The sequence below is a fragment of the Copadichromis virginalis genome, linkage group LG3 (genome assembly GCF_057382275.1).
Source record: "Copadichromis virginalis isolate Kocher_CV1m ecotype Utaka linkage group LG3, C_Virginalis_male_GT1.1, whole genome shotgun sequence".
Lineage (NCBI taxonomy): Eukaryota > Metazoa > Chordata > Actinopteri > Cichliformes > Cichlidae > Copadichromis > Copadichromis virginalis.
Window position 1 is genome coordinate 22675787 of NC_140620.1, and position 27339 is coordinate 22703125.

The 27339-nt window shown below is 39.8% G+C and overlaps 2 protein-coding genes across 2 annotated transcripts; one reads left to right on the top strand and one right to left on the bottom strand.

Moving 5' to 3' along the window:
• Positions 1-1624: 1624 nt before the first annotated feature.
• LOC146713462 (ladderlectin-like) lies at positions 1625-3012 on the bottom strand. The gene is made up of 5 exons (XM_085438172.1): positions 2952-3012; positions 2491-2599; positions 2243-2375; positions 1980-2091; positions 1625-1695 (listed from the first exon to the last, which is right to left on the bottom strand). Exons 1-5 carry the CDS (start codon positions 3010-3012, stop codon positions 1625-1627), a joined length of 486 nt encoding a protein of 161 aa, XP_085294298.1.
• A 10403-nt stretch (positions 3013-13415) lies between these two features.
• Positions 13416-26639, top strand: tlr2 (toll-like receptor 2). The gene is made up of 12 exons (XM_085448257.1): positions 13416-13473; positions 16750-17030; positions 17874-18030; positions 18159-18308; positions 18862-19068; positions 19161-19283; positions 19409-19559; positions 23841-24005; positions 24114-24293; positions 24371-24511; positions 24588-25096; positions 25700-26639. Exons 2-12 carry the CDS (start codon positions 16751-16753, stop codon positions 26100-26102), a joined length of 2466 nt encoding a protein of 821 aa, XP_085304383.1. The 5' UTR covers positions 13416-13473; position 16750; the 3' UTR covers positions 26103-26639.
• Positions 26640-27339: the final 700 nt, after the last annotated feature.

Sequence of the window (27339 nt, forward strand, 5' to 3'; positions counted from 1 at the left end):
AGTTTTAGCTATTTTAGGGGGATATCTGTGTGTGCAGGTGACTATTACTGTGCATAATTATTAGGCAACTTAACAAAAAACGAATATATACCCATTTCAATTATTTATTTTTACCAGTGAAACCAATATAACATCTCCACATTCACAAATATCCATTTCTGACATTCAAAAACAAAACAAAAACAAATCAGCGACCAATATAGCCACCTTTCTTTGCAAGGACACTCAAAAGCCTGCCATCCATGGATTCTGTCAGTGTTTTGATCTGTTCACCATCAACATTGCGTGCAGCAGCAACCACAGCCTCCCAGACACTGTTCAGAGAGGTGTACTGTTTTCCCTCCTTTAAATCTCACATTTGATGATGGACCACAGGTTCTCAATGGGGTTCAGATCAGGTGAACAAGGAGGCCATGTCATTAGTTTTTCTTCTTTTATACCCTTTCTTGCCAGCAGCGCTGTGGAGTACTTGGACGCGTGTGATGGAGCATTGTCCTGCATGGAAATCATGTTTTTCTTGAAGGATGCAGACTTCTTCCTGTACCACTGCTTGAAGATGGTGTCTTCCAGAAACTGGCAGTAGGACTGGGAGTTCAGCTTGACTCCATCCTCAACCCGAAAAGGCCCCACAAGCTCATCTTTGATGATACCAGCCCAAACCAGTACTCGAGCCTATACAGCTTGGAGTAAGACAACATGCATGAAGAGGATGATGTGGACAAAATACTCATTTGCCTAATAATTCTGCACTCCCTGTATACACCCCTACTAGAGCACTAAGATCATCTTCCCAGTCACTTTTGTTCTGTCTTTTTAATGCCATCTAACATGCTAGTATGTTGGTACTTTGCCATAGCCCTCATCCTTCCCTGCTACTTCATCTCACCCTGTTGTATGTTAAGCACTTTTGTACACCACTGGTTTTAAATGTGTTATATAAATAAAGTTTGTTGGTGGTGGAGATACTAAATTGCCAATAGGTGTGAATGTGAGTGTGAATGGTAGTCTGTCTCTATCCTTGCGTCAGACTAGCAATCTATCCAGGGTGTACCCTGCCTCTGGTAGTTGGGATAGGCTTCAGGCCACCCATGCTCCTGATAAGGATAGCTAATAAGAGAACAGACGGAAATAGGTTTTGTGTTGTTTGATTGTGTAAATAGGTTGCAAGCTGTAAGCTGCAAAGAAAGTCACCTAAATCTGAAAAAGGGGTGAATGTTGTTCCATTTAATGAAATATGCACATAAAAATATGCATTTATTTGAAAATCGGGATGTTTACGCATGGATTTCTTTCATGTTTAGCAGTAGACCAATGAAAATATAACATACAACAACGACTCACAGACCAATTTGATTCAATGCTTAAGAGTTTAATAATGGAGGCGAGAAAGAAGAGTTCATGCAGTCGAATGAAGTTTTGCTAAAAGCATTCTTTCCATTACACATTCATTTTGATGCTATTAAAAGAGACAATCCAGCTCCAGGTTACGGCGTTTGCCGATTCATTCCTTATGTAGCATTACAGCAAAATAAAAGGAGTAAAGATATAAAAAAGATTCTTCCGGGGTAATTGAGATTATTTGCTTCTTTGTTTGGTGAACTATAGCTTCACGTCAGACAAGGAGTTATCTTCTTTTCTTGATGCAGACAAATGGGTATCGATAGTTACAGGATTTGTCATTCATACACTTCAGTCCTGCAAGCAGCAAACATTGACATTAATTGAAACCATAATCATTTACACATATACAAATCTATACTAAAAGAAATTAAAATAAAAACATTAAATTTGTGGAAAACACAACACTGTGTAATTGTTGTTTAAAAAACAAGTTTGATTTGATAAAAAAAAAAAAAATACAACAGCTGTCTTGTTACTAGTTGTCATGCCAAATAAATGAGAATTATTTGGGAAATCGTGGATACTTTGACAACATTTTCCCCTCAATATTCATAGAATACTTTCATTTGAGGATTCACCTGTCCAGTTCATGTGTAGGCAGTGCTCTCTGCCCCCAATGTTGTTAGGCTCTCCACGACACCAGTATGCGTATGTAAAAGGAGTTCCATCAATCCAAAACCAATAACGCTCCTAGAAAAAGCAATAAAACCGACAATAAAACATTATTGAATATTCATAGCATGTAGCTTGTTTTTAGAGAGACTGTTTTTCAAAGCCCAATTCTCTATGGCTAGAGTAATCTTTCTAACTGTCAGACCATGCATAATTATGAGTAGTATACCTGTTGAGCATCAGAGCCTCCAATCCATGTAACTGGGTAACTGTGAGTGGAACGATATATGACCCTCTGAATCTTGCGGTACTCTCCAAGGCTGTGTACAGATGCCAGGTTTACATGCATGGACTGACAGTGTCTCTGTAGTGGAGATAAACAGACACCAGAAATTTCAAGATTTGCAATTTAACAAAGCAAGACTTCAGAAAACAAATTAGCAAACAGAGAAAGAGTAAATAGTGAATCCAAATAACTGTTTACCTGAGCTTCTATAGTGAAAGGGAAAGTAGCGGAAGTATCTGTTTCCGTACCTACTCCAACCAAAATACCAGTGCCGAAATCTCTTGATGACAAGATGCTGTCCTGAAGACGAGCAAAGAATACTTTAGTAAAAGCAATTTGTGTTTTTCTTGGGTTTTTTTTTTTTTTTTGTATAAATGTATTTATATGTACATGAAACTAATTTTATGAATGACTAACTCTTAAAAAAAAAAAACCACACTCTTTCTCCTACAAATGTAGCTAAAAAATATATATATAATATTGACATATCATTCTCCTCTTTAGCATGGCAGAAATGAGACAAGTTTGGGGGAAAATCAGTAATATTCTGACTGACGTGACTGAATTGATCCCTCTGCATTTTCCATCTGGAAAAGCAGGGCAGATTAAAACAGCAGAGGATGACTTTAATAAATAATACTGCAATTCTCACCAGCAACAGTGGTCACAACCATCACTGCACAAAGAAGTGCAGACACAGTCAGCAGCTTCATGTTGATATTCAGAATCTCTTTAAAAAACAGAAGACCCAAAGTGATTGACAGTTTATTAAAGAAAAGAAGATAAACTGTTTTTGCAGCAAACCTTTTGTTGAATGTCTTGTCTTATTTCTTGACAGCACCACCCAGTAGCTTCAGGTTTCCAGTGAGAAGATGCTTAACAGCTTTGACATCAGGGCTTTTATACTGTTCCCTTAGTTTAAATCAGGAACTACTTTTATCTGCTCCCTCGCCACAAGGTGTCGCCACAACGGGTAGCTCTGCAAGTGCATTTCATAATTTTTAACATGTACGTCATGTGACTCATTGCACTTCTTTGTTTCCTCACCAAAACCAAAATAACTGCCTCATGCTGACTTAATTTTACATTGACTGGTTAACTGATGATACCACGATAATGAGTTAATCTGTCGGTCACAGACTTGTCTCACATACAGCTTCTTGATTAGTTATGTGCGATGCATATTAAATAAAACAAAAACGGAGTTAAAATGCACGAGCAATGTGTAAAAAAAAAACAAAACAAAATGCACCCTTACTACTTAGAATAGAATGGCCCTTTATTGTCAATGTATATGTACAACAAAATTCTGAAAATTATTAAACATGTGCACTTGGTTAATTGATCACTAGCAACATTGGTATGGCCCACACCTGGGCCAGCACAAGGCCAGGTAGACACGCTTGTGGTCCTGTGAAAAAAGCTGAGGTTTTCTTGGTTGGATGGTCTAGAGCAGGGGTCTCAAACTCGCGGCCCGCGGGCCACTTGCGGCCCACATCACCTCTACTTGCGGCTCACATATTGACATGAAGAAATATTTTTTTTAATTATTATTCAAAAAATGATTTCATATGAAGGCAATAGGCAGAGTGTTACAGGCATAGCCCTAAAGAATGTAGCCTCATAGGCAGTGTAGTCTGTGCTGCAGGGAGAATGGATTCCCATACCCGTTATGTGTCTGTGAGCGCAAGGGAGGGAGAAAAACGAGAGTCGAAAAGTACAAGCTGTCACCAACCAGAAATGGGAGCTGGAAGCATGTAAATATAATAATAACCACTGCAGCCAAGAAGAGTGTCTGAAGAGCCCAGTTGTAAGTAAGCTATTAAGACTCGACTGTACACTGTGTTCATGTTTTCCTCCAAAACAATAAGTTCAGTTGGAGCAGCCTTTCAACGCCTCTCTCTGTCTCTCGCTAGCAAAGTTGACCCAGACAGTAAAGCTAGTTTTCGGCTATGAGCCTGACACGTAACCCAACATATTAGCCAGAGGTCCTTTTACTACGGTTCGGAGCCGCGGACCTGGCCGAGGTAACAAGAGAGTATAAACAAAAAGAAAACAATTTTCACTAACAGTCAAAAACGAATGTGTACACTTATGTCTGCATTTTTATTTAATTAAATACAAACAATCATAGCAGAAGTGCTGCCAGGTGTCTGGCCAGAAAGAGAGGACCAATTTGTTTATTTGGCAGTTCAATGAAAGGCTTCAGTTGGTTAAGAGTGAGAAAGAAAATTGCGTTAACATTTGCAGTTTTGTCTTGTTATTGTCATATGAAGGCTGTGTGCAGGCAGGGGTGGTGGACCCAAAGTGCAGACTCACGGAAACAAAAGGAGAACTTAAATACAGCTTTAATGCTGGATGGCAAAACTGAAAACTGGTTGCATAACAATACAAAACTAACCTAATCAGGCAGGCTAGCAGACAGACAGAACACACAGTAAAAGATGATGGTAGATCGTGACACTGACGCAGAGAAACACAGGGCTAAAATACACAGAGGGAGCAATCAGGGAATGGGTAACAGGAGGGAAACACAGCTGGCCTAACAAAAATCAGGCCTAACCAGATGGGGGAAGCAAAACCAAATACATTAACATAAAACAGGAAACATAACACAGAGACACAGACTTGACACGGGGATACAGCAGACAGGGGAGACAGTAACTATGGATCACAGTCAGAAAACCAGAACACTAAAACTCAAACAAAACCCACACAGAGAACCTAAACTAAGAATAATCCTATAACCCATAAGACAAAGCTAGAATATAATGAAATAAACAAAATCAAAGAACCAAAAACCCAAAACAGGGTCAACGACCCAGGCACCCTAACAATATTTGAAATTTGAAAAAGCAAACAAAACTGATTTTAGGAAATATTAGTGGGTGTTTTGTTTTTTTTCTGTACTACTTGAACACTAAAGTGGCCCTCCAATGAGATGACGGTGCCAGCAGTGGCCAGTGGCTCATTTTGAGTTTGAGACCCCTGGTCTAGAGCATCCAGGAGTGAAAGACATGAGCAATGATTTTAGAGAAGCAGCTTTGCTGCTCATCAATCGGGGGACAGTTTTAAGGCTATTTCCAAACAACCTAAAGTACAGAATTCTAAACTGAGAAATAAAAAATTGAAGATAGCGTGGACATCCCAAAAAATTCATCCAATATGAGACTGTGCAAAGATCAGAGACACTTCAAAAACGAACAAAACAAATAACTTGAAAGCTTCATCTTCGACACTGCAGGCCTCAGTTGGCAAATACACTGAATGGATTGTTTGGCAGAGTTGGCAGGAGAACAGTCCCTCTCTACAAAGGCTATAGCATCATGCCTTAGATTTGCAAAGTTGTATCTAAACGAACAATAAGATTTCTGGAACAATGTCCATTGGACAGAAAAGAAAAATAATTGCGGGTGTCTGGCCATACTGCACAGCATGGTTGGTGAAACCAGCTCCAGGTCTGGGCAACAGCTTTCAGTCTGTAGATCAGATGGAAGAAACTTAAAAAAAAAGAAAAAAAGAAAATGGAATAATTATGTTTTCTGTTGTTAATTTTACAGGAAAATAGTACATAACAGTAACAACTTCTGTTTAATCACCTGGCAAAATATTTATTACATTTACAGATCAAACGGGACCCACAACAATTCAGAAGAGCAATTACATAAAGTAGGCAGGCGATGTAAATGTTCTTTTATGTCTTTAAGCTTAACCTAGAATTTACTTACAGGTGCATCCTCATTGAGAATACTGTATTAAAAACATGGTTAGTGACAAGACTGACATATATTCAAATAATGTTTGTGGAAATGCACAAAACAGTAATAAAGTAAGTCCAAAATCTTGTCGCATACACTCTTAATCTGGCATATCACATCCAGAGCTTTGTGAACTGTGTGCTGGTTGAAGCCAGAAGCCTTGGCAGAACACAGGGACACAGGGAAGTGGTGAGCCTTCACTTCCACTTCCTCCTTAAGAATGACTTGGTGACTTTCTATATCTGACATGTGGCTCTAGTCTCAGCTGCAATGCATTTAAGCATCGCAGCTAATTTTGGGATGCTTTTGCATTTATGTTGAAAAAGGATCAACAACAAGAAATCAATTTTTCAAGTGTTATATGACATAAAGCAGCCATATCATACTTTCAAATATTGCCCAACTAAGTACTTTGGGTCTACCTAAAGTAAGGTTCTTTAATGTCCTCCGGAGAGGTTTTAGTTCTTTTCAAAGATTTGGTTCTTTTTGGTCTGCTCCCTTTGAAGAGCCAGCTGGCACAGCTCTCAAATGGCTCTTCATTTAGTATCTCTCAGCGCCTTCAAATACAAAGGATGCATGTGTGACATGTTTATTCAGTATTTTCATAAATGTCTTACTTTTTGCATTTGCTACTGCTGGTAAGAATAGATATGGTGTTTAAAGATTGGACAAATGTTGTTAGCCATTTTCCATTTTGGAGGAGTAATTGGCTCCTTACCCAGTTTCTCATTAACACTTATCCGTTTGCCTTGGGTCATTTGTTTTGGAATAAATGCACCCATTTTCCTAAATGTACAATTATTGAATTGCTGAAGGCCAGTGTATACCTGCAGTTTTCGGCAAGACAATGGATACTATAGAAGTACTCAAAATGGGAAACTGCTCTAGGGTCAGTGGCTGGAGGAAAAGGGCAGATCTCCTCCAGCTGTATGGACGAGTGAGTGTATATGTTTATTGTTGACCCTGCTCTGATTGATATTTTCAGTTTGTACATTTTGCACTCAGTTTTGCAGTCTTTTTCCTTTCTGCAACAACAGAAGGACAATGTTTTTGAATTGCAGCCAGTTGTTCCTACTTTCTATTCTCTTAACTTTCTCCTAACGTGGCTGAATTTAAATCCAGGTCCCCAGCTCTGTGCTTATCTGGCCTCTACCACTACACTACCTGCATGGATTCTCCACAGAGCTGGCTCACCTCAACGGGAGTCGGCTCTTCTCACACGCTGCAACAACAGAATGGCACATCACTATTTTATGAACCCACATTGAACTTGAACTTGAAGTAAAGAAGTGGGGAGAAAAAATAAGAAGAAAAAGTGGGAGCAACTGACACAGGCTGCATTCTGGTTGATGCACAAGCACTTACCAGAAAAGAAGAAAAGAAGACAGAGAAATGACACAATATTGGAAAGCACCAGAGTTTAAGAATAACTAATCATGGTAAGCCCATCAGCAGCCTATAGTAGCATAACTAAGGGTTGAACTATGATCCCACAATCAAACCTCCAACTGTAAGTTTTACCAAAACTTTGTATTTCAGACTTTGATTTTAAAATACCTTTCCTCGCATACATTGTTGGGTTTTGGATGGCAGGTAATATGGGAAAAATATTATGTCATTCTTTTGTTCCTGTTAACACGATGTTGTGGCTTTTTAGGGAGCTTTTAGTGACCTAATAATAATAATGACTTATAACAATCAAGCCTAGAAGTAATGAGTGCATGAAGTAGCTCTTTAGCATCACTGTAAGACAGGGGTGGTCCAGGCCTCAAGGGCCGATGTCCTGCAGGCTTCAAATATCACTCTGGGTCAAGACACCTGAATCAAATGAGTAGTTCATTACCAGGCCTCTGGAGAACATCAAGACATGGTGAGGAGGTAATTTAGTCATTTAAATCAGCTGTGTTGGATGAAAGACATCTAAAACCTGCAGGACACCGGCCCTCGAGGCCTGGAGTTCCCCCACCCCTGCTCTAAGATATTTCAGGATGTGTCTACTATTACTGATATTTCTCAAACGAAGCAGTCCTACATATTTAATGTGTGTGTTGAAGAACATATATTGGCCAGAAATGACTTCAGGACTTTTCACCCTGTTACTGAAAACCATGGTACTGTTATGTGTATGCAGCTAGATACCATTGCCTCTTTTTCACTCGTACCTACCCAGCTCGACTCGACTCTAATCAGTCATTATAGCAATGCGGCTGAAAGTCCTGTAACATCATTTGTGCGTGACACAAACACAACACAACCACAATGGACATTGACAATAAGTCCTAGAGTGAGCAGCAGGTACTATTGCGTCAGAGTTGTAACCACGATGTTTAAGAGGCACAAAAAGAGACACATATGAGTCATCATCTTATCATGGTGGAGGGGTTGAGTGTCCCAGTGATTCCGGGGTTATGTTGTCAGGGACGCTCGCCCTGGTCTCCCGAGGTGGATTTGTCCTGGGTGAGGAGTCAGAGTGATTCAGCTGACCTCTATTAGTCCAAGGGGCCTAGCCAAGTGCAGCCGTAAGATAAGGCACGGGCCTGCCCTCCTGAAGGTCAACCACCTGCAAAAGTACACACATCACATTTAGAATAAAATTATTAAAATAAAAAATTAATAAATGAAGCTTAAAGCCAACTCTCATCCTGTAGCAAATGAAAAGAGGTGGGTTTTAAGAAGTGACTTAAAGTGGACAGTTAGGAAGCCTGTGTAATATGCAGCTGCAGCAAATTCCCCAACTTAGGTGCTGCCACAGCAAAACCTCTGTCCCCTCTGAGCTTTTGTTGTGTCCTCGGCAAATTCAGGAGCAGCTGTTCAGTTGACCTGAAGGACTGGGAAAGTACATGCAAATGTAAGTGCTCAGAGAGATGGGATCGGGCAAGACATTTTAAAGACTTAAAAACAAAATAATTATAAATGAACTATAAAATGAACGGGCCAGGCCAGTGAGGCCAAAACAGAAGAAAACAGGCCAAAACTCTCTTCTGTGTATCAGTTAAAAGTACAGCTGCATTTTTGCACCAGCTGGAGACAAGACAGGGAAAATTGGGAGACACCAAAATAGAGCACAGAGGCACTAATCATGGCAGCACAGGAACAAACTGAGCACAAGCTCCATAGAGGCAATGATAATGACAAATTTCTGAACAATTTTGGTTAATCAGTCATGAAAAACACATGGTTGGAAAGACAAAGGATATTGCAGCTTCCTTAGCACCTCTGCAAACATTTGATAAACTTAACGTTGTGTGAGCCTTATAAAGAAAACCCAACAACAACAAATAAAAATTTCACCTTTCACACTCTGGAAGTGTTTTTACAAACATCTATTTCCTGTGGTTGAATCTTTTAAAGATGATATGTTAGACATGAAGCCACAACTCTTGTGACATAATGTTCGTACTTCAATTTTGAAGGATATTTCTTAAGAATACAACCGCAGCTGTTGGCTAATTGACAATACTATGATAGTGAGGTTATTTGCAAGTAAAAGACTTACATGCTTTCCTTGGGTATTTGTATGAATTTTACACGAACCCTGGCGTATAACACAGGCAGACCTCTAGATGCATTTTAGTGAACTATAGTTACAGTGGTTAGCATGATGCAAATCAACTGTACCAGCCAGCCTTCCCCAGCACTGATCCCTCAACCTACTGCTCCACCCCTCCCCTTCGGCTGAGCCACAAACCACAACCCGTCACATTCAACTTTTACATACGTGTTAAATGATATTTGACCCGTTTCATATTTTGATAGCATAAAAAATTACCATAATTATGATTACAGTATTTTACCATGAAATGTGATGCCTTTTCCTGAATTGACCCAAACTCCACCATGATAAGCATTTTTTGTAGCTGGTCACCAGGTCTGCACACATGTCGTGAGGCATTTTGGCTCAGTCCTCTTTACAGAAACTCTCTAAATCTTTTAGGTTTCTCGGCTGCTGCTTGGAAACTCCAAGCTTCAGCTCCCTCAACAGAAGTTCTACCAAGTCGAAAGATTAGCTATTCCACTCTATGAGCTTAATGTGGTTCATTTTTAGCTACTGCTTACCTTGCCAGTATGTTTTGAGTCATTTTTGTGCTGTTAAGCTGTTTCCATCTCTGTGTGACTGTGGGGATGGTCTTCTTTGGGTCACAGTCCACATTATGTTCCCTCCAAAGCTGTTTGGTATGAATTCAACCTGCATTTTTGTCTTCTTCTGACCACAGCATTTTTGATATTCTGTGTCTATCTTAAAATAAGAGAGAGAAATGAATCTACCATAAAATTAGAGACCATAATTATTTCCTCCATTTTAAGGAACTGGATTTTTGTTCATATTCTGGTTCTATCTTAAAAAGAGAGAGAGAGAGAACTGAAACTACCATAAAATTAGAGAGTTGAATTATTTTCCCCACTGTGAGGAACAGTGGTTACACACATTAGGAACAATTTACTGTCTGCTACCTGAGAGCTAACTGAGATTAAAACAATACTCAGAAGTGGGATTTGGTTGTGGTTGTTGTTTTGGTGGTGTTGCTGGTTTTCTACTATAGGTCTCGTCCCAAAAGCACACACATTCATGCAGCGCTTTTATCTATGTCTGAGTGCAATCTAGCATTCACACATGCTCTGATGTATGCATCAGAGGCGACTTTGGGTTCAGTAACTTGCCTGTGGATACGTAAAGCGTCATCCACCAACTTTCCAGTTGGCAGATGACCTGCTCTACCACCTTAGCCACAGCTGATCCAATTTTTTTTGGCCCAAATGTTTGCTGGTTGACCAAAAATTCTTTATTGTTAATGCGATAACATTTTATTTGTTTGTTTGTTTTCTATCATCTATATGTCTTAGAGTGGACAAAAACTTTTATTTTGGAGTGGCACAAATAATTTGTGTGCCTTCTGATATGATGCAGCACACCTGATTGTTCTGTAAATAGTTTTAAATGGTTATATAAAAAACGGCTGCATTTTATGCTCTGAGTCAATAAACTTAGCTAGCAAAGGGAGGCATCCACACTTAAGCCAAATCTGGTAGGAAGTGCCCTCACCTCTACTAAACCCTTAGCTGTCAGTGGGTTTCTTTTTTTGTTTGTTTTCCAAATAAGATCAAAACTCAAGAATGAAAATCTTTCATCTTGATTTTGCACCCTGGCAACTGGCAACGACTGCTAGCCGACATAAAGCTGTAGGTAGGCTTTAGGTTTTAAGTGAAACTGGTAATTGCTTTGCTTTGGTCACTAGATTGTTGCAGTTACTTGTTGTTTATTAAATATGTCCACTGACTTGAAAACACTGCAACTACAACCACGAGATCCAGCATTAGAGAAACTGTGAGGCAAACCAGGCTACAGTCCCATCATGTGGTAAGATACCTGTATTGCAAACTACCATGCAGGTATAGTCACAATTTGGATTTTTTAGGAAAATTTAGGGGCGTGTGTCATGGTTCCTCAAATGTTGATTCTGTGTCTGTCTCAATGTTGTTTCCTGTTTTATTCTTTATGTACTTTGTAGTGAATTTAAATTTCGTTGTGTTGTTATTTCTGATGTGTTCCCATTGCATTTCCCACCTTTTCCCTCTGCCCTCATTACCTGGTGTATATTTATTGCCTCCACTTGTCCTTTGTTGCAGTCTCCTTCAGTTCTGTGTGCTCCATTGCTCTGTTTCCCTGGATTCTTAGTTTTGTATTATGAAAGACTCCAGCATGAAAGCTGCTTTGAGTTCATTTTTTGACTCATGAGTCCTGGTCCTAATCCTCCCTGCCACACAGTTGTTTCATGGCATTGTGATTGACACGTGCTGATATGGGCAACTGTAGCTGGTCCTCACCTCCAGTAATTGGAGTTACTGTACTGGAATTGTGCCTTTTTATTGTCTTGTGATTTTTCATTTAAATGTGTTAAGCGACCATTTACATCACTCTGGTTAAAAAAAACAGGTTGTTTCCTGTAATTTTGCAAAACAACATGGAGGATTTCACCAAAATCATGCCAACAAAAAAGAAAGTTTTGAACCCAATCTTAAAAGTAGAGAGGGTGTCTGTCTCAAACTGGGAGCTGGTTGAAAGCAGACATGAAAACTGAAGGCTCTGCCTCCCATTCTACTTTTAAATACACTAGGAACAACAAGTAAGCGCCTGCAGTCTGAGAGGGAAGTGCTCTAATAGGGTGATATGGTACTAAAAGGTCATTAAGGATGACCTTATATTACCTGTTTATTCAAGAGGAGAAGGAGTATACATTCATCTCTGGATTTAGCAGGGAGCCAGAGAAGAAAAGCCAATATAGGAGACTAACAGGGACTAAATACATATTAGTCCCTGTTAGTATTCTTGCTGCAGCAAATTGGATCAACTGAAGTCTTTTACAGTAGTTCAGCCAAGAAGTAATAAATGCATCCCGAGCCATAAGAGAAAAAAAAATGATATAAATAAATGGTGAATGACCCTGTGTACTGTCATCATCAGTCTCTCAAATTTTTTGAGAAACTGATGATCCCCCACCCGACATGGACTGGTGTCAGTTTGAAACGTTGAAACAGATCGCTATGTCTGTTTCCCTACAAGTATGACACAGTACCCTAGGTTATTTATTAATAAGTAAGCCAAAATGCAGAAGAAGTCTGCGTGAAAAACTAAGTACACCCTTACTGCTGACTGATGATGATGTACAACAGAGCCGCCTGTATCCCGTTTTTCAGTTTTAGTCAGTTTAACTATCATCAGCACTGTGTGAAATCAAAAAATATTTATGCTCGTCTGGCCATTTTAGCAGCGAGCGGTTCGGGTTGAGGGGAGGAAGACAGGACACTGTACACTATAAATATAAAATTTTATTTATTATTTATATGATTACAATTAACTTTATCCAGTAACATCATATTAAAACATAGACAAGTGCAATTTTAATGTATATATAAATACATATGCTCGCCTACAAACTCGGCATGGTAGTTGTTTATGTGTGCCAAAAGGAAACAGGAAATCATTGTGGTCATGGTACTGTGCACACAGCGGTTGAAGCATGTTCTGGAACTGAAACCATGTGCATGATAATAATTTTATAATACTGGTTCTTCTCCAGCCAGTTTTTTTTTCCTGATAACAAATAGTATATGTGATTAAATTTAACAAAGTGTAACACAGTTTATTTTTCTCTGGATATAACTTAGCCTAATATAATTTTCAAATTTTAGTTTAGAAAGTCTGAAAATAGTTAAATAGTACATTTGAAATATATTTTTAAACTTTTGCACTCACAAGGTTTCCTCCCAAAGTTCACGTCACGCTCACTACCTCTTTTCACACTTGGTTCCAGCTGTCACCCCTGAGATTTATACTTCCTCTTTATGAAGTCATAAAACACTTCAACTCATCCTGTTGTCTTTAACGAGTTTCAGCAGTCAGCTCGGCAAAAATATAAGGTAAGACTTTGACAAACTTCTGACAGAATCCTAAAACAAACCATGAAAAAAACTTTATGCTGTAAAGTTTTGCTGATTTTTACAAGATTGTTTCAGTTTTTATTTTTAATTTTGCAGCAGCAGTGATGATACACTGATTAGCTCTGTCACAGATAGAGAAAAAAGGAGAAGAACTTGGGCTGAGTGCTGTAAAAGGCTCAGTAAAAGCTGTTTGCACACCAAACTAAGGATTGCTTAATGTCCATCCACCACCTTCCACCAAAAGATAAATATTAAAAATAGTTTTATGGTGACATACTGCAGAGTAGCTGCATTTAATGTGAAAGTTGAGGTTCCGAAAGTGCATTTCTATCACCGGGATTGAAAAAGAATAAGAATAATAAAAAATTAGAAATTAATTAGGACTTTATTGTCAATATTCAATCCTATACAATGGTTTCTGAGTCACCTCATTTTAAAAAAACAAGAAGAAAAAAAGAAGAAGAAACAGGTTCAGGGAAGAAATACTGTATATAATCACTTCTGTTTGTGTGTCTGTCTGTCTGTTTTTTAGCAGTCTAGCATCCACAGTTTTCAAGATATCGCTCACAAATTTAGTGTGGTAGATACCAACAACAGCTCAAGCTAACTGAACTTTGGTGAAAATTGGATAAAGATCACACCAAATGTGAAAATAAGTTTAAACGTTATAATACCCACAACATTTTATGGATCGTCTTCAAAGTTCACAAGCACATGTTTAGTCCTAGGGGACACGAGTCCCTGGGTTGACTAAGCATTTGACCATAACCTTCATTTATAGCGCCCAAAGTCAGAGTTAAACTTGAAAAAAAATAGAGAAATACATCATGTGTAGGGGCATGGGGAGATCTGTATAACACACCTTTTTATTTTCTCAATACGATCCCCTATGACATCACAATGATGCCATAAAGTTTCTCAGTTAAAGTTATTTATAAATATATCCTAAAATCCCAAGTTTTTACAGCTTAGGGTCACTTGAATTAGAAAAAAATTATTTTCCAACTTTAAGCTGTTTTAATCTGTTTTAAAGAGCTCTTTTTTAAGTTCTTTAAAACATTATCTTTAAAGACAAAATTATATGACTTTACAATGAAAAACAAAGATGAATAAACTAGAGTAGATTTCCATATTAGCAATGCTGACATTAGCATAAAGCTGTTCTATGTTTCCCCTTCAGGGGGAGTTATGGACTACCTGAGTGCTCTTGTTGAAATGTTCAAATACAACTGGAAATACAGTATATTAGGCAAAGAAGTTTTTAAAAAAAACCTTAAAAATTAGTATTTGGCATGACCTTTTCACAGTGTCAAAAACAGGAAAAAGTTCCCTGTGATGGTCATTTTTAAAGTCTGCAAGTGAAATCAATTGAGAGCGCTGCAAGTCCTTCTGTGATGAACTCCATGAAGACGGGGCAGATGAGGAGAATGCTTTTTGTCTGAGCTCTGTATGAACAGGTGAATCTAATAAAGTCCTGAGTCATGACTAAACTGTTTCTGTAACATGTAATCTGACAAATAAGAGGGGAGTAAACCAGAAACAGATTAATATATGAAGATATAAATGAACCATCCTGAATAAGGACAGTGGGGACAAGTCAACAGTGGTGTGTTAAAGGTTTACATCTGGTTATAGATTTTAATGCCCCATTATAAACACAATCCAACAGATGGAGAGAATAAGATATATGTAAATTATATCACCATAATCCAGAAGGGGTAAAAAGTTGGCAGCAACAAGCCTTTGACTTGCAGTGAAAGATTTCATAAAAAGAACTTCAACTTAAGCCTCAATTTGTTTATCAGGGGTCAATATGTAGCTTTAAGGAAAAACTATTATCAATCACAATACTGTAAGTATTTGTATGAAGCCACAGTTTCAACACAAATTGTCTTGAGCAAATACAAGAGAGGTAAGTACTGCAGGTATGCTGTTTCTATTTGAGAACAACATGATCTTGGTTTTTTTCAGCAATTAAAATCAGTCTGAGCTGACACAGCTGTGACTGTATAAAATCAAAAGCCAGCTGTAATTCTTTAAAAACCATCTTGATGTTTTGAGCACAATAAATAATTGTATCATCTGCATAGAAATGTACAAATGCATTAAAATTATGTCACAAGCTATTAACATAAATAGTAAATAATTCCAGCCCCGGGACAAAATTCAAAGAAACCTCGAATTCCTGCAAAAATCCCCGGATATGGTATTTGTTTTGCTGCGATGAAACATGACCTTCACTGCAGGATGTGAAACAGATTTTTGCCATATTTATGTACATCTGTTCAGATCACATTCAGCCCCGGTTTCCTGTCCACAGCTTCATATCTGTGCTCATCCGTGAATGCAACATCTTGACACAAATCATATACCTTACAGGCCTTTCTTTAGGACCTCACCTTTATGTTTAAGCTAGCTTTTAAGCTTGGCGAAGGTGTTGATCCCTGTTTGTGTGTGTCCGCGTTAATTTGCAGAACAAAAATTTGATCCTAATGGGATATGCAGCCTGGTTTAAAATTTGCAGTGGTGTATTTGGCTTTTTGGACCCACCTTTACATCAGTTTCCACATCAGTTACTACATATTTCTATTTTAACATTTGGAAAATTCCGTATGGAAAAATAACTTTAAAAAACAATTATAAATATCTGTGTTATATTTTATACAATTTACATTTTACATTACATTTTACATAATATGTAAAAATGTATGAATCGAGTTGTGATTAATGTATGAAAAATGCACAAATATTAGACAAGCATTTGCTATTTCTGGAGTGAAAGGTGCAAAGGTTCTTTCATTTATTTTTCCCATGGGATGAACTGCTCTATAAATGTATAAATATAAAATGCTGACAAGTCAATGCTTTGAGATGATATTTGTTGCTTCCTGCTCTGATTTCAATGCACTGGCTTTGTTCAAAGAAGATCAATACCCTGGAGCCATAAGAATGGAGGCTGTTATTTGCGACATGACTGAAAACTTCATGTGCTTATGCTTTAACAGATGGAACCATTAGGTGTAGGGTGTGTGAGAAGCTGAAGACATCTCTGTTTTCTGATAACACCTTTCACTTTTGCAGAATTGTGTTGTGAATGAAACTTTTTAGGCTTCCTCTTTGAAATTGTGCTTCTTCCCTGTTGTTCTTTCACTTCTGTGTGTGGGTCCTCTGCAGTCTGAGAAGTATGACTCACTTTCTCCCTGATTTATAAATCATCTCAAACACTACTTCATGTTCTTCACTGATTTCATGCAGCATGAGACGTCCAACCAGCTGCTCCTCTGCTCTCTCCTTCATCCTCGTCCTCCTCTTCCTCTCTGAGAGCTGGGGCCAGAGGTTGAACACAGACAACAAGAAGCCATCCTGCGACCACTGCAACCAGCAGCTCTTCTGTAACTGCTCCCACAGTGGATTCACCAGTGTTCCCACTGTAACAGGCAGTGCCTTGAGTCTTGATCTTTCCTTTAATAAAATAACAGCTGTGACGAATGATGACCTGACGGGCCACATGCAACTGAAGGTTCTTGATCTCCACGGTAACACATAAAGTATTGATTGAGTGGGTGTTGGTGGAGGGGCAAGCTGTGGTGATGGAAAAAAATGAGAAGAATACCAACAGCTAACTATAAAAAATATTCTTTTGACAACATTTTATTTTGAAAAGTGAGACTATTTCAGCCTTTTTATCTGCTTTTTCTGTAACTAGTAGGATCATCAGCATATCCCAATGGACAAAATACTGGTTTTGTCTACTCACTCTGTATTGTGCAGGTGTTGTTGCAAGTTAAAATTTGACAAAAATCTTTTTTTTTTCTTTTTAAATAATGGGAGTCATTTGGATTTGTGGTTGCATGTTTTAGTCATAAGGGATGTAATTTGAAGCCAGAAGTCATGTTGTAGTGATAGTCCGACTGGGTGAAAGTCTACCAAAGTCTATACATTTGGATGTGTAAATTATGCACGTCAAGGGACACGATGGCCATGAAACCTTGTCCTGAAATGTACTTTAAAACATTGAAAAGGTGATTTCAGGTTAAGTGCATGGCATCATCACACTCTCACTTGAAGACTCTGGGGGGAGGCAGTCATGCATAAAATGTGAACTATGATTGTGAAAAACTTGATCCAAAGTCTTGTTATATATTTAAATATTTACTTTACAACAAAGTGTGCCATGAACAAGGGCTCCCAATGACATTATGATGTTTTGTAACAAGTCATTACAAATCCTTTATCTGCTACAGTTACTTTTTACTTGTTTGTTTTCCAGTTGCTACAAAAAAGACTTGGCAGAGCTCTGGGATTTCAATTCAGTGTTTGATTTTCATCAATAAAATGTGTTTACAATTTGTTTTAAGATAGATGTTACTATCCTCCAGGCAATGGCTTAGCTGAGATCCATCCATCAGCTTTTGACTCTCTGTGGAGCCTGGAACAGCTGGATCTCTCTTACAACCAGCTGACTATGCTCAACCACAAATGGTTCAGCAAGCTGGAAGCTCTGCAGCAGCTCAACCTACTCAACAACCCATACAGGTAATAAGCTAAAGGTACCAAAATTGTGACAAGACAAAAAAAAAAAACAAAAAAACGTAAGTTATTATTATTATTATTATTATTATTATTACATTATGGTTATTTTCTTTTCCTGTGCTCTCATCTAGTTACCTCGGTTCTCCTCCAGTATTTGGGGCCCTAGTCAGACTAAGGAAGCTGGCCCTTGGAGGTCCTTCTCTGAAGGAGCTCCGGAGAGGAGATCTGTCTGGAGTCACCCAGCTGGAGGAGTTAACTGTTCATGCAAACAACCTGACCAGGTTTGCACGGGTTTTGGTAGTGGTGTTAAGTTACTGTCTTTATTAGTGGTGGTAGCTTCAAATTAGTGTCCTTTATTCTAACTGCCTTGAGTCTTTTGTTTATGGTTAACTGTAGTGAGGCTATGAATACATTTTTATAGGTGGCTATAGATGGCTAAAAGTAAGTTACTTAGTAGGTTAATGAATCAACACGCTTTATGAATTTTCTTTGCTATTGCAAAATGTAACCGTTTCCATCTCAACTTCAGAAATGTGTGTCAAAATAATGAAGAATAACTAAGAGACATCTTTAAAGACTCATATTTATGGCATAACTCTTTTATATATAATTTCAGTTATATATAAAAGTTACTTTTTTAAAAAAGTTCTTTAAAATGTGTTGGTTATGGTCTATTTTTATAGATTCTTTATACTTATTTGGGCTAACAAACCAACACTTCTCTATGTGCTTTTACTAAATATACAAATCAATATCTGATGCTTTTATTATTGTGTATACTGTCTTCCTTTTCACATATCCTCAACTTTTAGCTTCTGTATCTTGCTTCTGCAGCTATGACGCTGGTACATTAGCACACATTTGGCCGCTAGGTCATGTCACCTTGAGTCTCCATGGTCCTTTTCTAACAAATGTGACCTTGGCTGGGTCTATGATTGATGATGTGTCATATCCTGAGACACCCATCATTCTGAAAGACATCAATTTGAATGGAGTTCAGTCTGTTCAGCCCTTTAGTAAGGCAGCCAAAAGGAGGATCAGGTATGGACATCACTTCTACTTGGGTAAAACTAATATTCTAACAAACTGGGAAACAAACAAACCTATTCTTCCTCTGTGTTGTAACTCTTCAGGTATTTGACCCTACATAATGTTTCTGTGTCTGACGAGGCTATTGTTGACTTCCTGGTGGTATTAGATGGAGTTCCACTGACCAAACTTACCATAGAAGATGTCACACTGATGGGCGAAGGCTGGTAGGAAAGAAGCACATTATCTTTTTGGCATATGTCCCAGTTAGCAACTTTGGTTCAAAAGAAACGTTTGTGTATTATACAGGAAATTGAAAACAACAAACTTGTCTTTTTTTGGTTGGGGTTAGGTGGGGGAAAGCTAGCCAAACTGATCACAGAAGCATAGATGAGTTCTACATCCGTAACCTTGTAATTCTGGATGTCTACAAATTTACCTCACTTCTACAATTGGGTTTTCTGCTGGAGTATCCAAGAAGGGTGTCTGTCATAAACGCCAAGGTAAAAATAATTTTCTCAGTATGTTCCTAACTGTGGAAACAGACAGCTTAAATCTCTGAGACAGCTTTCTGTATCCTTCCCCTTCTGTATCCTTCCCATGATGGTGAACAGTCTTTGTCTTCAGGTCATTTGAGAGTTTTTTGAGACCCACATGTTGCTACTCTTCAGAGAAAATTTAAAGAGGAGGGAAACTTACGATTGACAATGTTCCCTCTGCTGGCACGGTCTCTGCGCACTGAAAGTCTGCGTTGCACACAAAGAAAAAATCTAACCTGAATTGAAATTAAAATTAAAACTTCAACAATTCCGTTTTGCAGTGTTAGTCAGTGAGTGACTGGCTGCTCCCGTATGGGATTAGAACGATGACACCTTATCCCATAGTCCAGCCAATGATGTGATTCACATTCGTATATACGGAGCTAATCAACGTTGTTGACAGGCTATGACAGCGTCCTAATGTGCCCACACCAGTGTTTTAGCTAGCAAAGTGGCGTGGCTGATGTGGAGTGAAGCCACGTTAATGACAACGTGTACAACCCCTGGAGATGTCGACCAATCAAAAAATGATATGGCAAGTTGTTAAGAAACGGGGGAAGTTTTAGGAGTGATGGCGGTGTTTTGAGATGTGAGAGATTTGTGACGTTTAGCGCAAATCTTGTGTAGTTAGTGTGTAGTGTAGTCAATAGTTTTGTGTGTGTCAGAACAATGAGGCGACTGCTGAATATTACAGGTGTTACAGCAGTGATACATCTGCTGCTGTCAGGACTGCAGGTATCAGGCTGTTGTTCTCCTTTATTTCATAGTAGACAGAAATTATTTTTGGAGTGGCACAAATAATTTGTGTGGCATCAAATTTGATGCAGAACAGCTGATTGTGCTGTAAATATTTTGAAATGTTTATTTTAAAAAAATGCTATTAAAATGCCAGTCTCTAAAGTGACCAGCTCTGTAATGTATGCTGCTTGTGTAACATTTTCAAAATCAGAATCAGAATCGTGTTTATTGGCCAAGTATATGTGCAGACACATACAGGGAATTTGGTTCCGGTAGATGGTGGCTCTCAAGCACAGCAATGTAAATCACACACACACACACACACGTGTCTATATATACACATTACACATACATACACAAAGCTGTGTAAACCAACTATAAATAACGAATCTAAACTTATATACATAGAATACAGAAATGAAATGAGGTGAAATGAATACTACAGAATGTACATAAGGTACAGCTGCAGTCTGGCAGTGGCAGTGGGAGCAGTGGGAGCAGTGTGACAGGTCAACTGTTAAGAAGGGAGATGGCGAGGGGAAAGAAACTGTTCCTATGTCGGGTGGTCCTGGTCTGCAGGCTTCTGTACCGTCTGCCAGAGGGCAGCAGATCAAAAAGTCTGTGTGCAGGGTGTGAGGGGTCTGTGATGATTTTCCCTGCCCGTTTCCTGGTTCTTGAGAGGTACAGATCCTGGATGGAGGGCAGGGGGGCGCCGATGATCCTTTCTGCTGTCCGTACAGTCCGCTGCAGTCTGCTCCTGTCCTGTTTAGTGGCTGCTCCATACCAGACTGTGATGGAGGAGCACAGGACAGACTCAATGACCGCAGTGTAGAACTGGATCAGCAGCTCCTGTGGAAGACTGTACTTCCCCAGTTGTCTCAGGAAGTACATCCTCTGCTGGGTCTTTTTGAGGATGGAGTTGATGTTGGTCTCCCACTTCAGGTCCTGGGAGATGGTTGTACCCAGGAACTTGAAGGTCTTCACAGTTGACACAGGGCTGTCTGATATGGTGAGGGGGAGTAGAGTTGAGGGATGTCTCCTGAAGTCCACTGTCATCTCTACAGTCTTAGAAGTGTTCAGCTCCAGATTGTGCTGACTGCACCAGAGTACCAGCCGCTCAACTTCCTGCCGGTATGCAGACTCATCACCATCCTGAATGAGGCCAATGACAGTGGTGTCATCTGCAAACTTTAGGAGTTTGACAGCCGAGTTCTTGGAGGTGCAGTCGTTAGTGTAGAGGGAGAACAGTAGTGGTGAGAGGACACATCCTTGAGGGGCACCAATACTGAGGGACCGGGTTTCAGAGGTGATCTCCCCCAGCCAAACTTGTTGCTTTCTGTCTGTCAGGAAGCTGGTGATCCACTGACAGGTAGCTGGTGACACACTGAGCTGGGAGAGTTTGGAGGAAAGAAGTTCAGGCACAATGGTGTTAAAAGCCGAACTAAAGTCACAAACAGGATCCTGGCATAAGTTCCAGGATCCTGTCAAGGTGTTGCAGGATGTAATGCAGCCCCATGTTCACTGCATCATCCACCGACCTGTTTGCCCGGTAGGCAAACTGCAGAGGGTCCAGCTGGTGGCCAGTAATGTCTTTCAGATGGGCTAACACCAGTCGTTCGAAGGATTTCATGACCACAGACGTCAAGGCGACAGGTCTGTAGTCATTCAAGTCCTGTGATGGTGGGTTTCTTGGGAACAGGGATGATGGTGGAGTGTTTGAAGCAGGAGGGAACTTCACACAGCTCCAGGGATCTGTTGAAGATGTGAGTAAAGATGGGAGCCAGCTGTTCAGCACAGGTTTTGAGGCAGGAGGGTGAGACGCCGTCTGGTCCGGGGGCTTTCCTGGGCTTCTGTTTCTGGAATAGTCGGCTCACATCCTGAGTGTGTATTCTGAGTTTCAGGGAGGAGGAAAGGGGGGTGGAGGTCGTTGAGTCTGGATTGGGGAGGGTGGTGGTGGTCGTTGAGTCTGGATTGGGGAGGGTGGGGGTGGTCGTTGAGTCTTGATTGGGGAGGGGCAGGGTGAAGGGGGGAGAGGTGGAAGGTGTGTTGGGGGTCAATGTCTGAAGCAATGTCCCTGGGGAGGGGAGGGTGGGGCGTGGGAGTCTGTCCGTCTCAAACCTGCAATAGAAAGTGTTTAACTCGTTGGCCAGGTCTTTGTTTGCTTCACCAGCGCGACTCCCCCGTCGCTCTCTGTGGCTTCTCCAGGAGCCACAGAGAGCTGCTGCGCCTCCAACTAAAATCTCCAAAAAACTTTCCGGGTTTGTGAAAAATGGATAAGAACTATAGTGAGATGACTGCCTGATGTTTAGCAGTTGTTCTCTGGAGAAAGTGATGTAGTCTGAGTGACCAAAAGCGCAGAAAATGAACAGAAACAAGAAAAGTGCGAGAGAGCGCAGTACCGAGGCTGCCATCTGCGGCGCCATCTTGGATGGATGATGGAGAACAAATCTATGGAAAATACTGATTAGTTTACTCTCTAGAGACATTTTTTCAGGATATCCATACAGTGATCAACTATGATTTTGAAAGCCTTGAGTTCACTGTTTTCAGTTGAAGATGGATTTTTTTAAGCTGACAAAAAAAAATTAGTAAGATGAAATTAAAACAAATCTTTTCTACCGGAACATAAACAGACACCTAGATGGTCTGTTTATTTTTTTACTTATCTTCAGGTCATCTGTGAGTTTGGCTTTTGTGGAGTTTGTGTGAAGATGTGGATAATTTTCAGATCAGCATGTATTCAAGAGAAAGGTTTTAGCTTATAAGTTTTACTTGTATATACTGTTTATACATACCATAGATGAAGATGGCCATTTCATCTAAAAACTCTTGTTTTTATTTTCTCTGACCCTAGTGCAGATGAAAGCAAAGCCAGAGATTTGTTGAACTATTTACTGATATTATAGATTGTATCAACACATCCCTTTCAGTTTAAGTTTTCCTTACAGAGTTAACCTCTTCAGGAGACATAAAATCAAACTAAGGATACTTGCAAACATGTTTATAATGCCCTGCAGGGTAGTTGGATGTTCTTTCAAGTTTCTACATGAAACTTTTTTACCTGATAGTTGCTACAATATACTTTGTTCATACTGTTTTCTGCATTGTACATGGAAATGGAAATGATTGCCAAAAAGGCCCCTGTTTCCTGTGCATGCAATATTTACAGCTGTCCACCATTTTTCTTTAATTTGGCTAATCCAGGGTCATGCAGGGGCCCGGAGACTATCCCACCTTATAGGGTAGCAGGGTACACCTCGGACAGGTATCCAGTCTGTTGCAAGACTAACAAAGAGAGACAGATAACTATTCGTTTTCACAATCAGACCTGTGGCCAAATAAGAATCAACGGTTTACCTAACATGTCTGTCTTGTGGACGGATGTTGGAGTTATAATGCAAACTGAAGGAAAATACTAGGGGAGACACTAATGGAACTAGTGTCTCCCCTTACCTTACAGCTTCCCACTTTGCAGTCATATTGACGAGTTTTGGTTCTTTCCTTTAGGTGTTTGTGATGCCTTGTCTTACGTCCCATCTGCTGAAGAACCTGCAGTATCTGGACCTGTCCGACAACCTTCTGACGGACCTGACTCTGGAGGAGACGCTTTGTGGTACAACACAAACTTTGAAGGACATTCGAGTTTTAAACTTCAGTGGAAATGCTCTGAAGGTGAAGTATGAAACTTTAATAAAATCTGCGTTACCTACAAGTATTCAAGAATTCTGAGGATTGATGACGACAAGTACTTTCCATCTTTCATTCCCCATTTCTGTCCAGTCTTTGTCCACCGTGAGCCGACTGGTCACAAAGTTCTCTAAACTGACACACCTGGATATTAGTAGGACCGGTTACAGCTTCATGCCCTCAAGCTGTCCTTGGCCTTCCACCCTGCGATTCCTAAACATCTCCGGGGCAAAGTTCACAGCCATTACCCCCTGTCTACCCCAAACCCTGGAGGTATGAAGACCATGTATTGACCTGGCAGATTGACCTGGCAACCTATTTTTTTTTCCCTTATGCTTTATTCTTTACAGGTGCTGGATTTGAGCAACAACAACCTTAAAGATTTCACTCTACTTCTGCCTGTACTCAGGGAACTGTATCTCTCTGGCAACAAGTTTCTGAGGTTGCCCTCTGGGCTATCCTTCCCCAATCTACAAACCCTGACCATCCAGGTAATAAGTCAGATCATATGTTTATGCTTCTGATCCTCGTAGTGTTTCCATTATGATACACATTTTATTTCCACAGTCAAATACCCTGAACATGTTTGGCAAAACAGACCTCCAGTCATACCAGCGACTCGATAACCTCCAGGCTGGTCAGAATAAGTTTGTCTGCTCCTGTGACTTTGTCAGCTTTGTCCAGTTGGAACTCCGAGAAGGTGGAGGTATACAACTGACAGATGGAGTGGACAGCTACATCTGTGACTACCCTTTCTATCTACATGGACAGCCAGTGGATCAAGTCCGACTCTCAGTTGTCATGTGCCATCAGGTTTTGTTTGTGTCAGTGAGCTGTGGCTTGGCGTTGTTTGTAGCCACTCTGCTGTCTGTGGTGCTGTGGCGCATCCATGCCTTTTGGTACCTCAAGATGATCTGGGCATGGCTCAAGACCAAGCGTAATTCTCGACAACGGCAGCAACGCAGAGATAAGGCAGACACAGAAGCCCTGATATCCTTTGATGCCTTTGTTTCCTACAGTGAAAGAGATGCTGGCTGGGTGGAAAATTTTTTGGTACCTGAGCTAGAGGAGCCAAGGTAAGTTCATCAGTTTTTGTGATATTATTTGACATAATTTCAGCCAAAGTGTCCATATTGTCATTACTGTGTTCATCAGTAATAAAGGTTTCAGTGTAGTTTTTCTGAACAAATACAGCTATCTGGCATTTTTTAAAAGGGTAGTTCTGACATCCGACAATGAAACTGCTCTCTGTGTAAATGCTGCATGATATAGGTAACTAGAGCTTTTGGCTACTGTTAATGACGGTTAAGAAGACAAAATTGGGTTTCAAACATAGTTTAACCTAAATAAACTGAAACACTTCCAAACTGGGTATATCAACCTCTTTAAAAAGCTTCCATTTTTTAATAACCTAAATTTTGGGGTGATGTAGAACACTTGACATGGAAGATCTTTGATCAAGATCTGAGTCCAAACAATGTGTTATCAAAGCAAGTTTAATAGAGTTTTTAAAATTCTTGCATTAACCATTTTTTAAATCATACAGATTTAAACTCATGAAATGATTGCAAAACTTAAAGTATATTAATTATTTTGATTGTGCAGTCTCTGGCTTATACGCTGTATACCAAATTAGAAAGTAGAAAGGCTGAAAGCTGCTTTTTTCTTCACTTCAACAGTGAAAGCAGCTCTGGGACTAGGTCAACATCCCACCGGCCCTTGACTCTCTGCCTTCACAAGCGGGATTTCCTTCCTGGACAATGGATTGTGGACAACATCATGAATGCTATCGAACGCAGTCGGAGAACTGTCTTCATCCTCTCCGAGAATTTTGTGCAGTCTGACTGGTGCCGCTATGAGCTTGACTTCTCTCACTTCTGGCTTTTTGATGGTCAAGCCACTGGTGAGGCAGCCATTTTGATCCTACTAGAGCCATTGTCGAAGGATGATGTCCCCAAACGCTTCTACAAACTGCGCAAACTGATGAGTTCCACCACCTACCTAGAGTGGCCACAGGAGGAAGAGAAGAGGGAGGAGTTCTGGAGGAGTCTGCGCAATGCTTTGAGAGGAAACGATAACTAAAAGAGCAGAATATAATAAAGAATGAGAAGAAAAAGAAAGAGTTGGACAATAAGGGATACAAGAGAGGGATAAATAAAGTCAAAGTAAAGCTGTAGCATCTTAATTCACTGATATCCAAGTCATCATTACTGAAAATCACAATCCTAGCCCCAAACCCCAAATTTATTCCTGTGTTTTGGAGAAAAGCAAAAAGGGTTGTGGTTGTTACCAGTTTCTGTCAGTCCAAGGAGGTGGCCTCCTCCACCAACTAGGACATCATTGTCACTAGGGATGGGAATTGATAACAATTTAGTAATCCCAGTTCTTGTTTCACTTATCAATCTCATTGTCTCCAATGTGAGAGTCACCACCATCTCTAAGCAGCAAATCAAAGACATCAAAATCATGCTAATTAATTACATGCTGTATGCTCAAATGTTTGTACATGTCAGAGCCTCTTTGTTGTGATCAGTTTTGGGATCATTACTCGAAAAAAGTAATTATTGCACATATTGCAAAGAACGCTTTTCTTTAAAGTAATGCAGTACATTACTTCATTACAAACAGGATAAAGATGTTTGTTATACTACTCATTACTTTAATTTTACTATTTAAAATTATCTGAAAAACACGTTCACATTATTACCGTTCACAATATAAACCTGAGGCTACAGCCCTAAACACCAACACAAATCCCTATCCTGATGACCAGAGATGGGCAGTAACGCGTTACTGTAATCTGATTACTTTTTTCAAGTAACGAGTAAAGTAAGGGATTACTATTGCAAAAACGGTAATTAGATTACTGTTACTTTCCCGTAGGAACGCTGCGTTACTGCGTTACTAAAACCGTGATTTTTTTTGCAAGAATGTCTCATGACATTGACGTAAGCGAGTGCGACGTTGGTGACAACAGCTGTCTGCAGATCAACAATGGATCATATATCGAGTGCAGGAGAGAGTATGAGCGTGCAGCGTTTAAAGCGTGGAAGTACTGACCTTACTTCGAGTTTGATTCCATAAAAAGTGACAAAAACATTAGTGTCCGTTGTGCGTGGGAAGAAAACTTCTTTTTACAGCGAAAACCCCCCCTAAACTTCCAAGCAAGCACCAGGAGTGCACTACCACGTAATAGGGCTTTGGAGTCACGCCTCAATGCATTGTGGGAGCGCGGCACCATTTTCGGGGTCTACGAATCAAAACAAACACACTGTGTTGGAACGACGACTACAAGATGCTTAAAAGCAGCTCAAAAGAG

Bases quoted from the DNA above. Each gene is read 5' to 3' on its own strand.
- tlr2 (XM_085448257.1), top strand. From the start codon at position 16,751: ATGAGACGTCCAACCAGCTGCTCCTCTGCTCTCTCCTTCATCCTCGTC. The intron at 19,069-19,160 runs GTATGGACATCA...GTAACTCTTCAG, and splicing joins GCAGCCAAAAGGAGGATCAG to GTATTTGACCCTACATAATG. The intron at 24,294-24,370 runs GTATGAAGACCA...TATTCTTTACAG, and splicing joins GTCTACCCCAAACCCTGGAG to GTGCTGGATTTGAGCAACAA.
- LOC146713462 (XM_085438172.1), bottom strand. From the start codon at position 3,012: ATGAAGCTGCTGACTGTGTCTGCACTTCTTTGTGCAGTGATGGTTGTG. The intron at 2,600-2,951 runs GTGAGAATTGCA...GCTCGTCTTCAG, and splicing joins GGTTGTGACCACTGTTGCTG to GACAGCATCTTGTCATCAAG. The intron at 1,696-1,979 runs GTGAATCCTCAA...TGCTGCTTGCAG, and splicing joins CCTACACATGAACTGGACAG to GACTGAAGTGTATGAATGAC.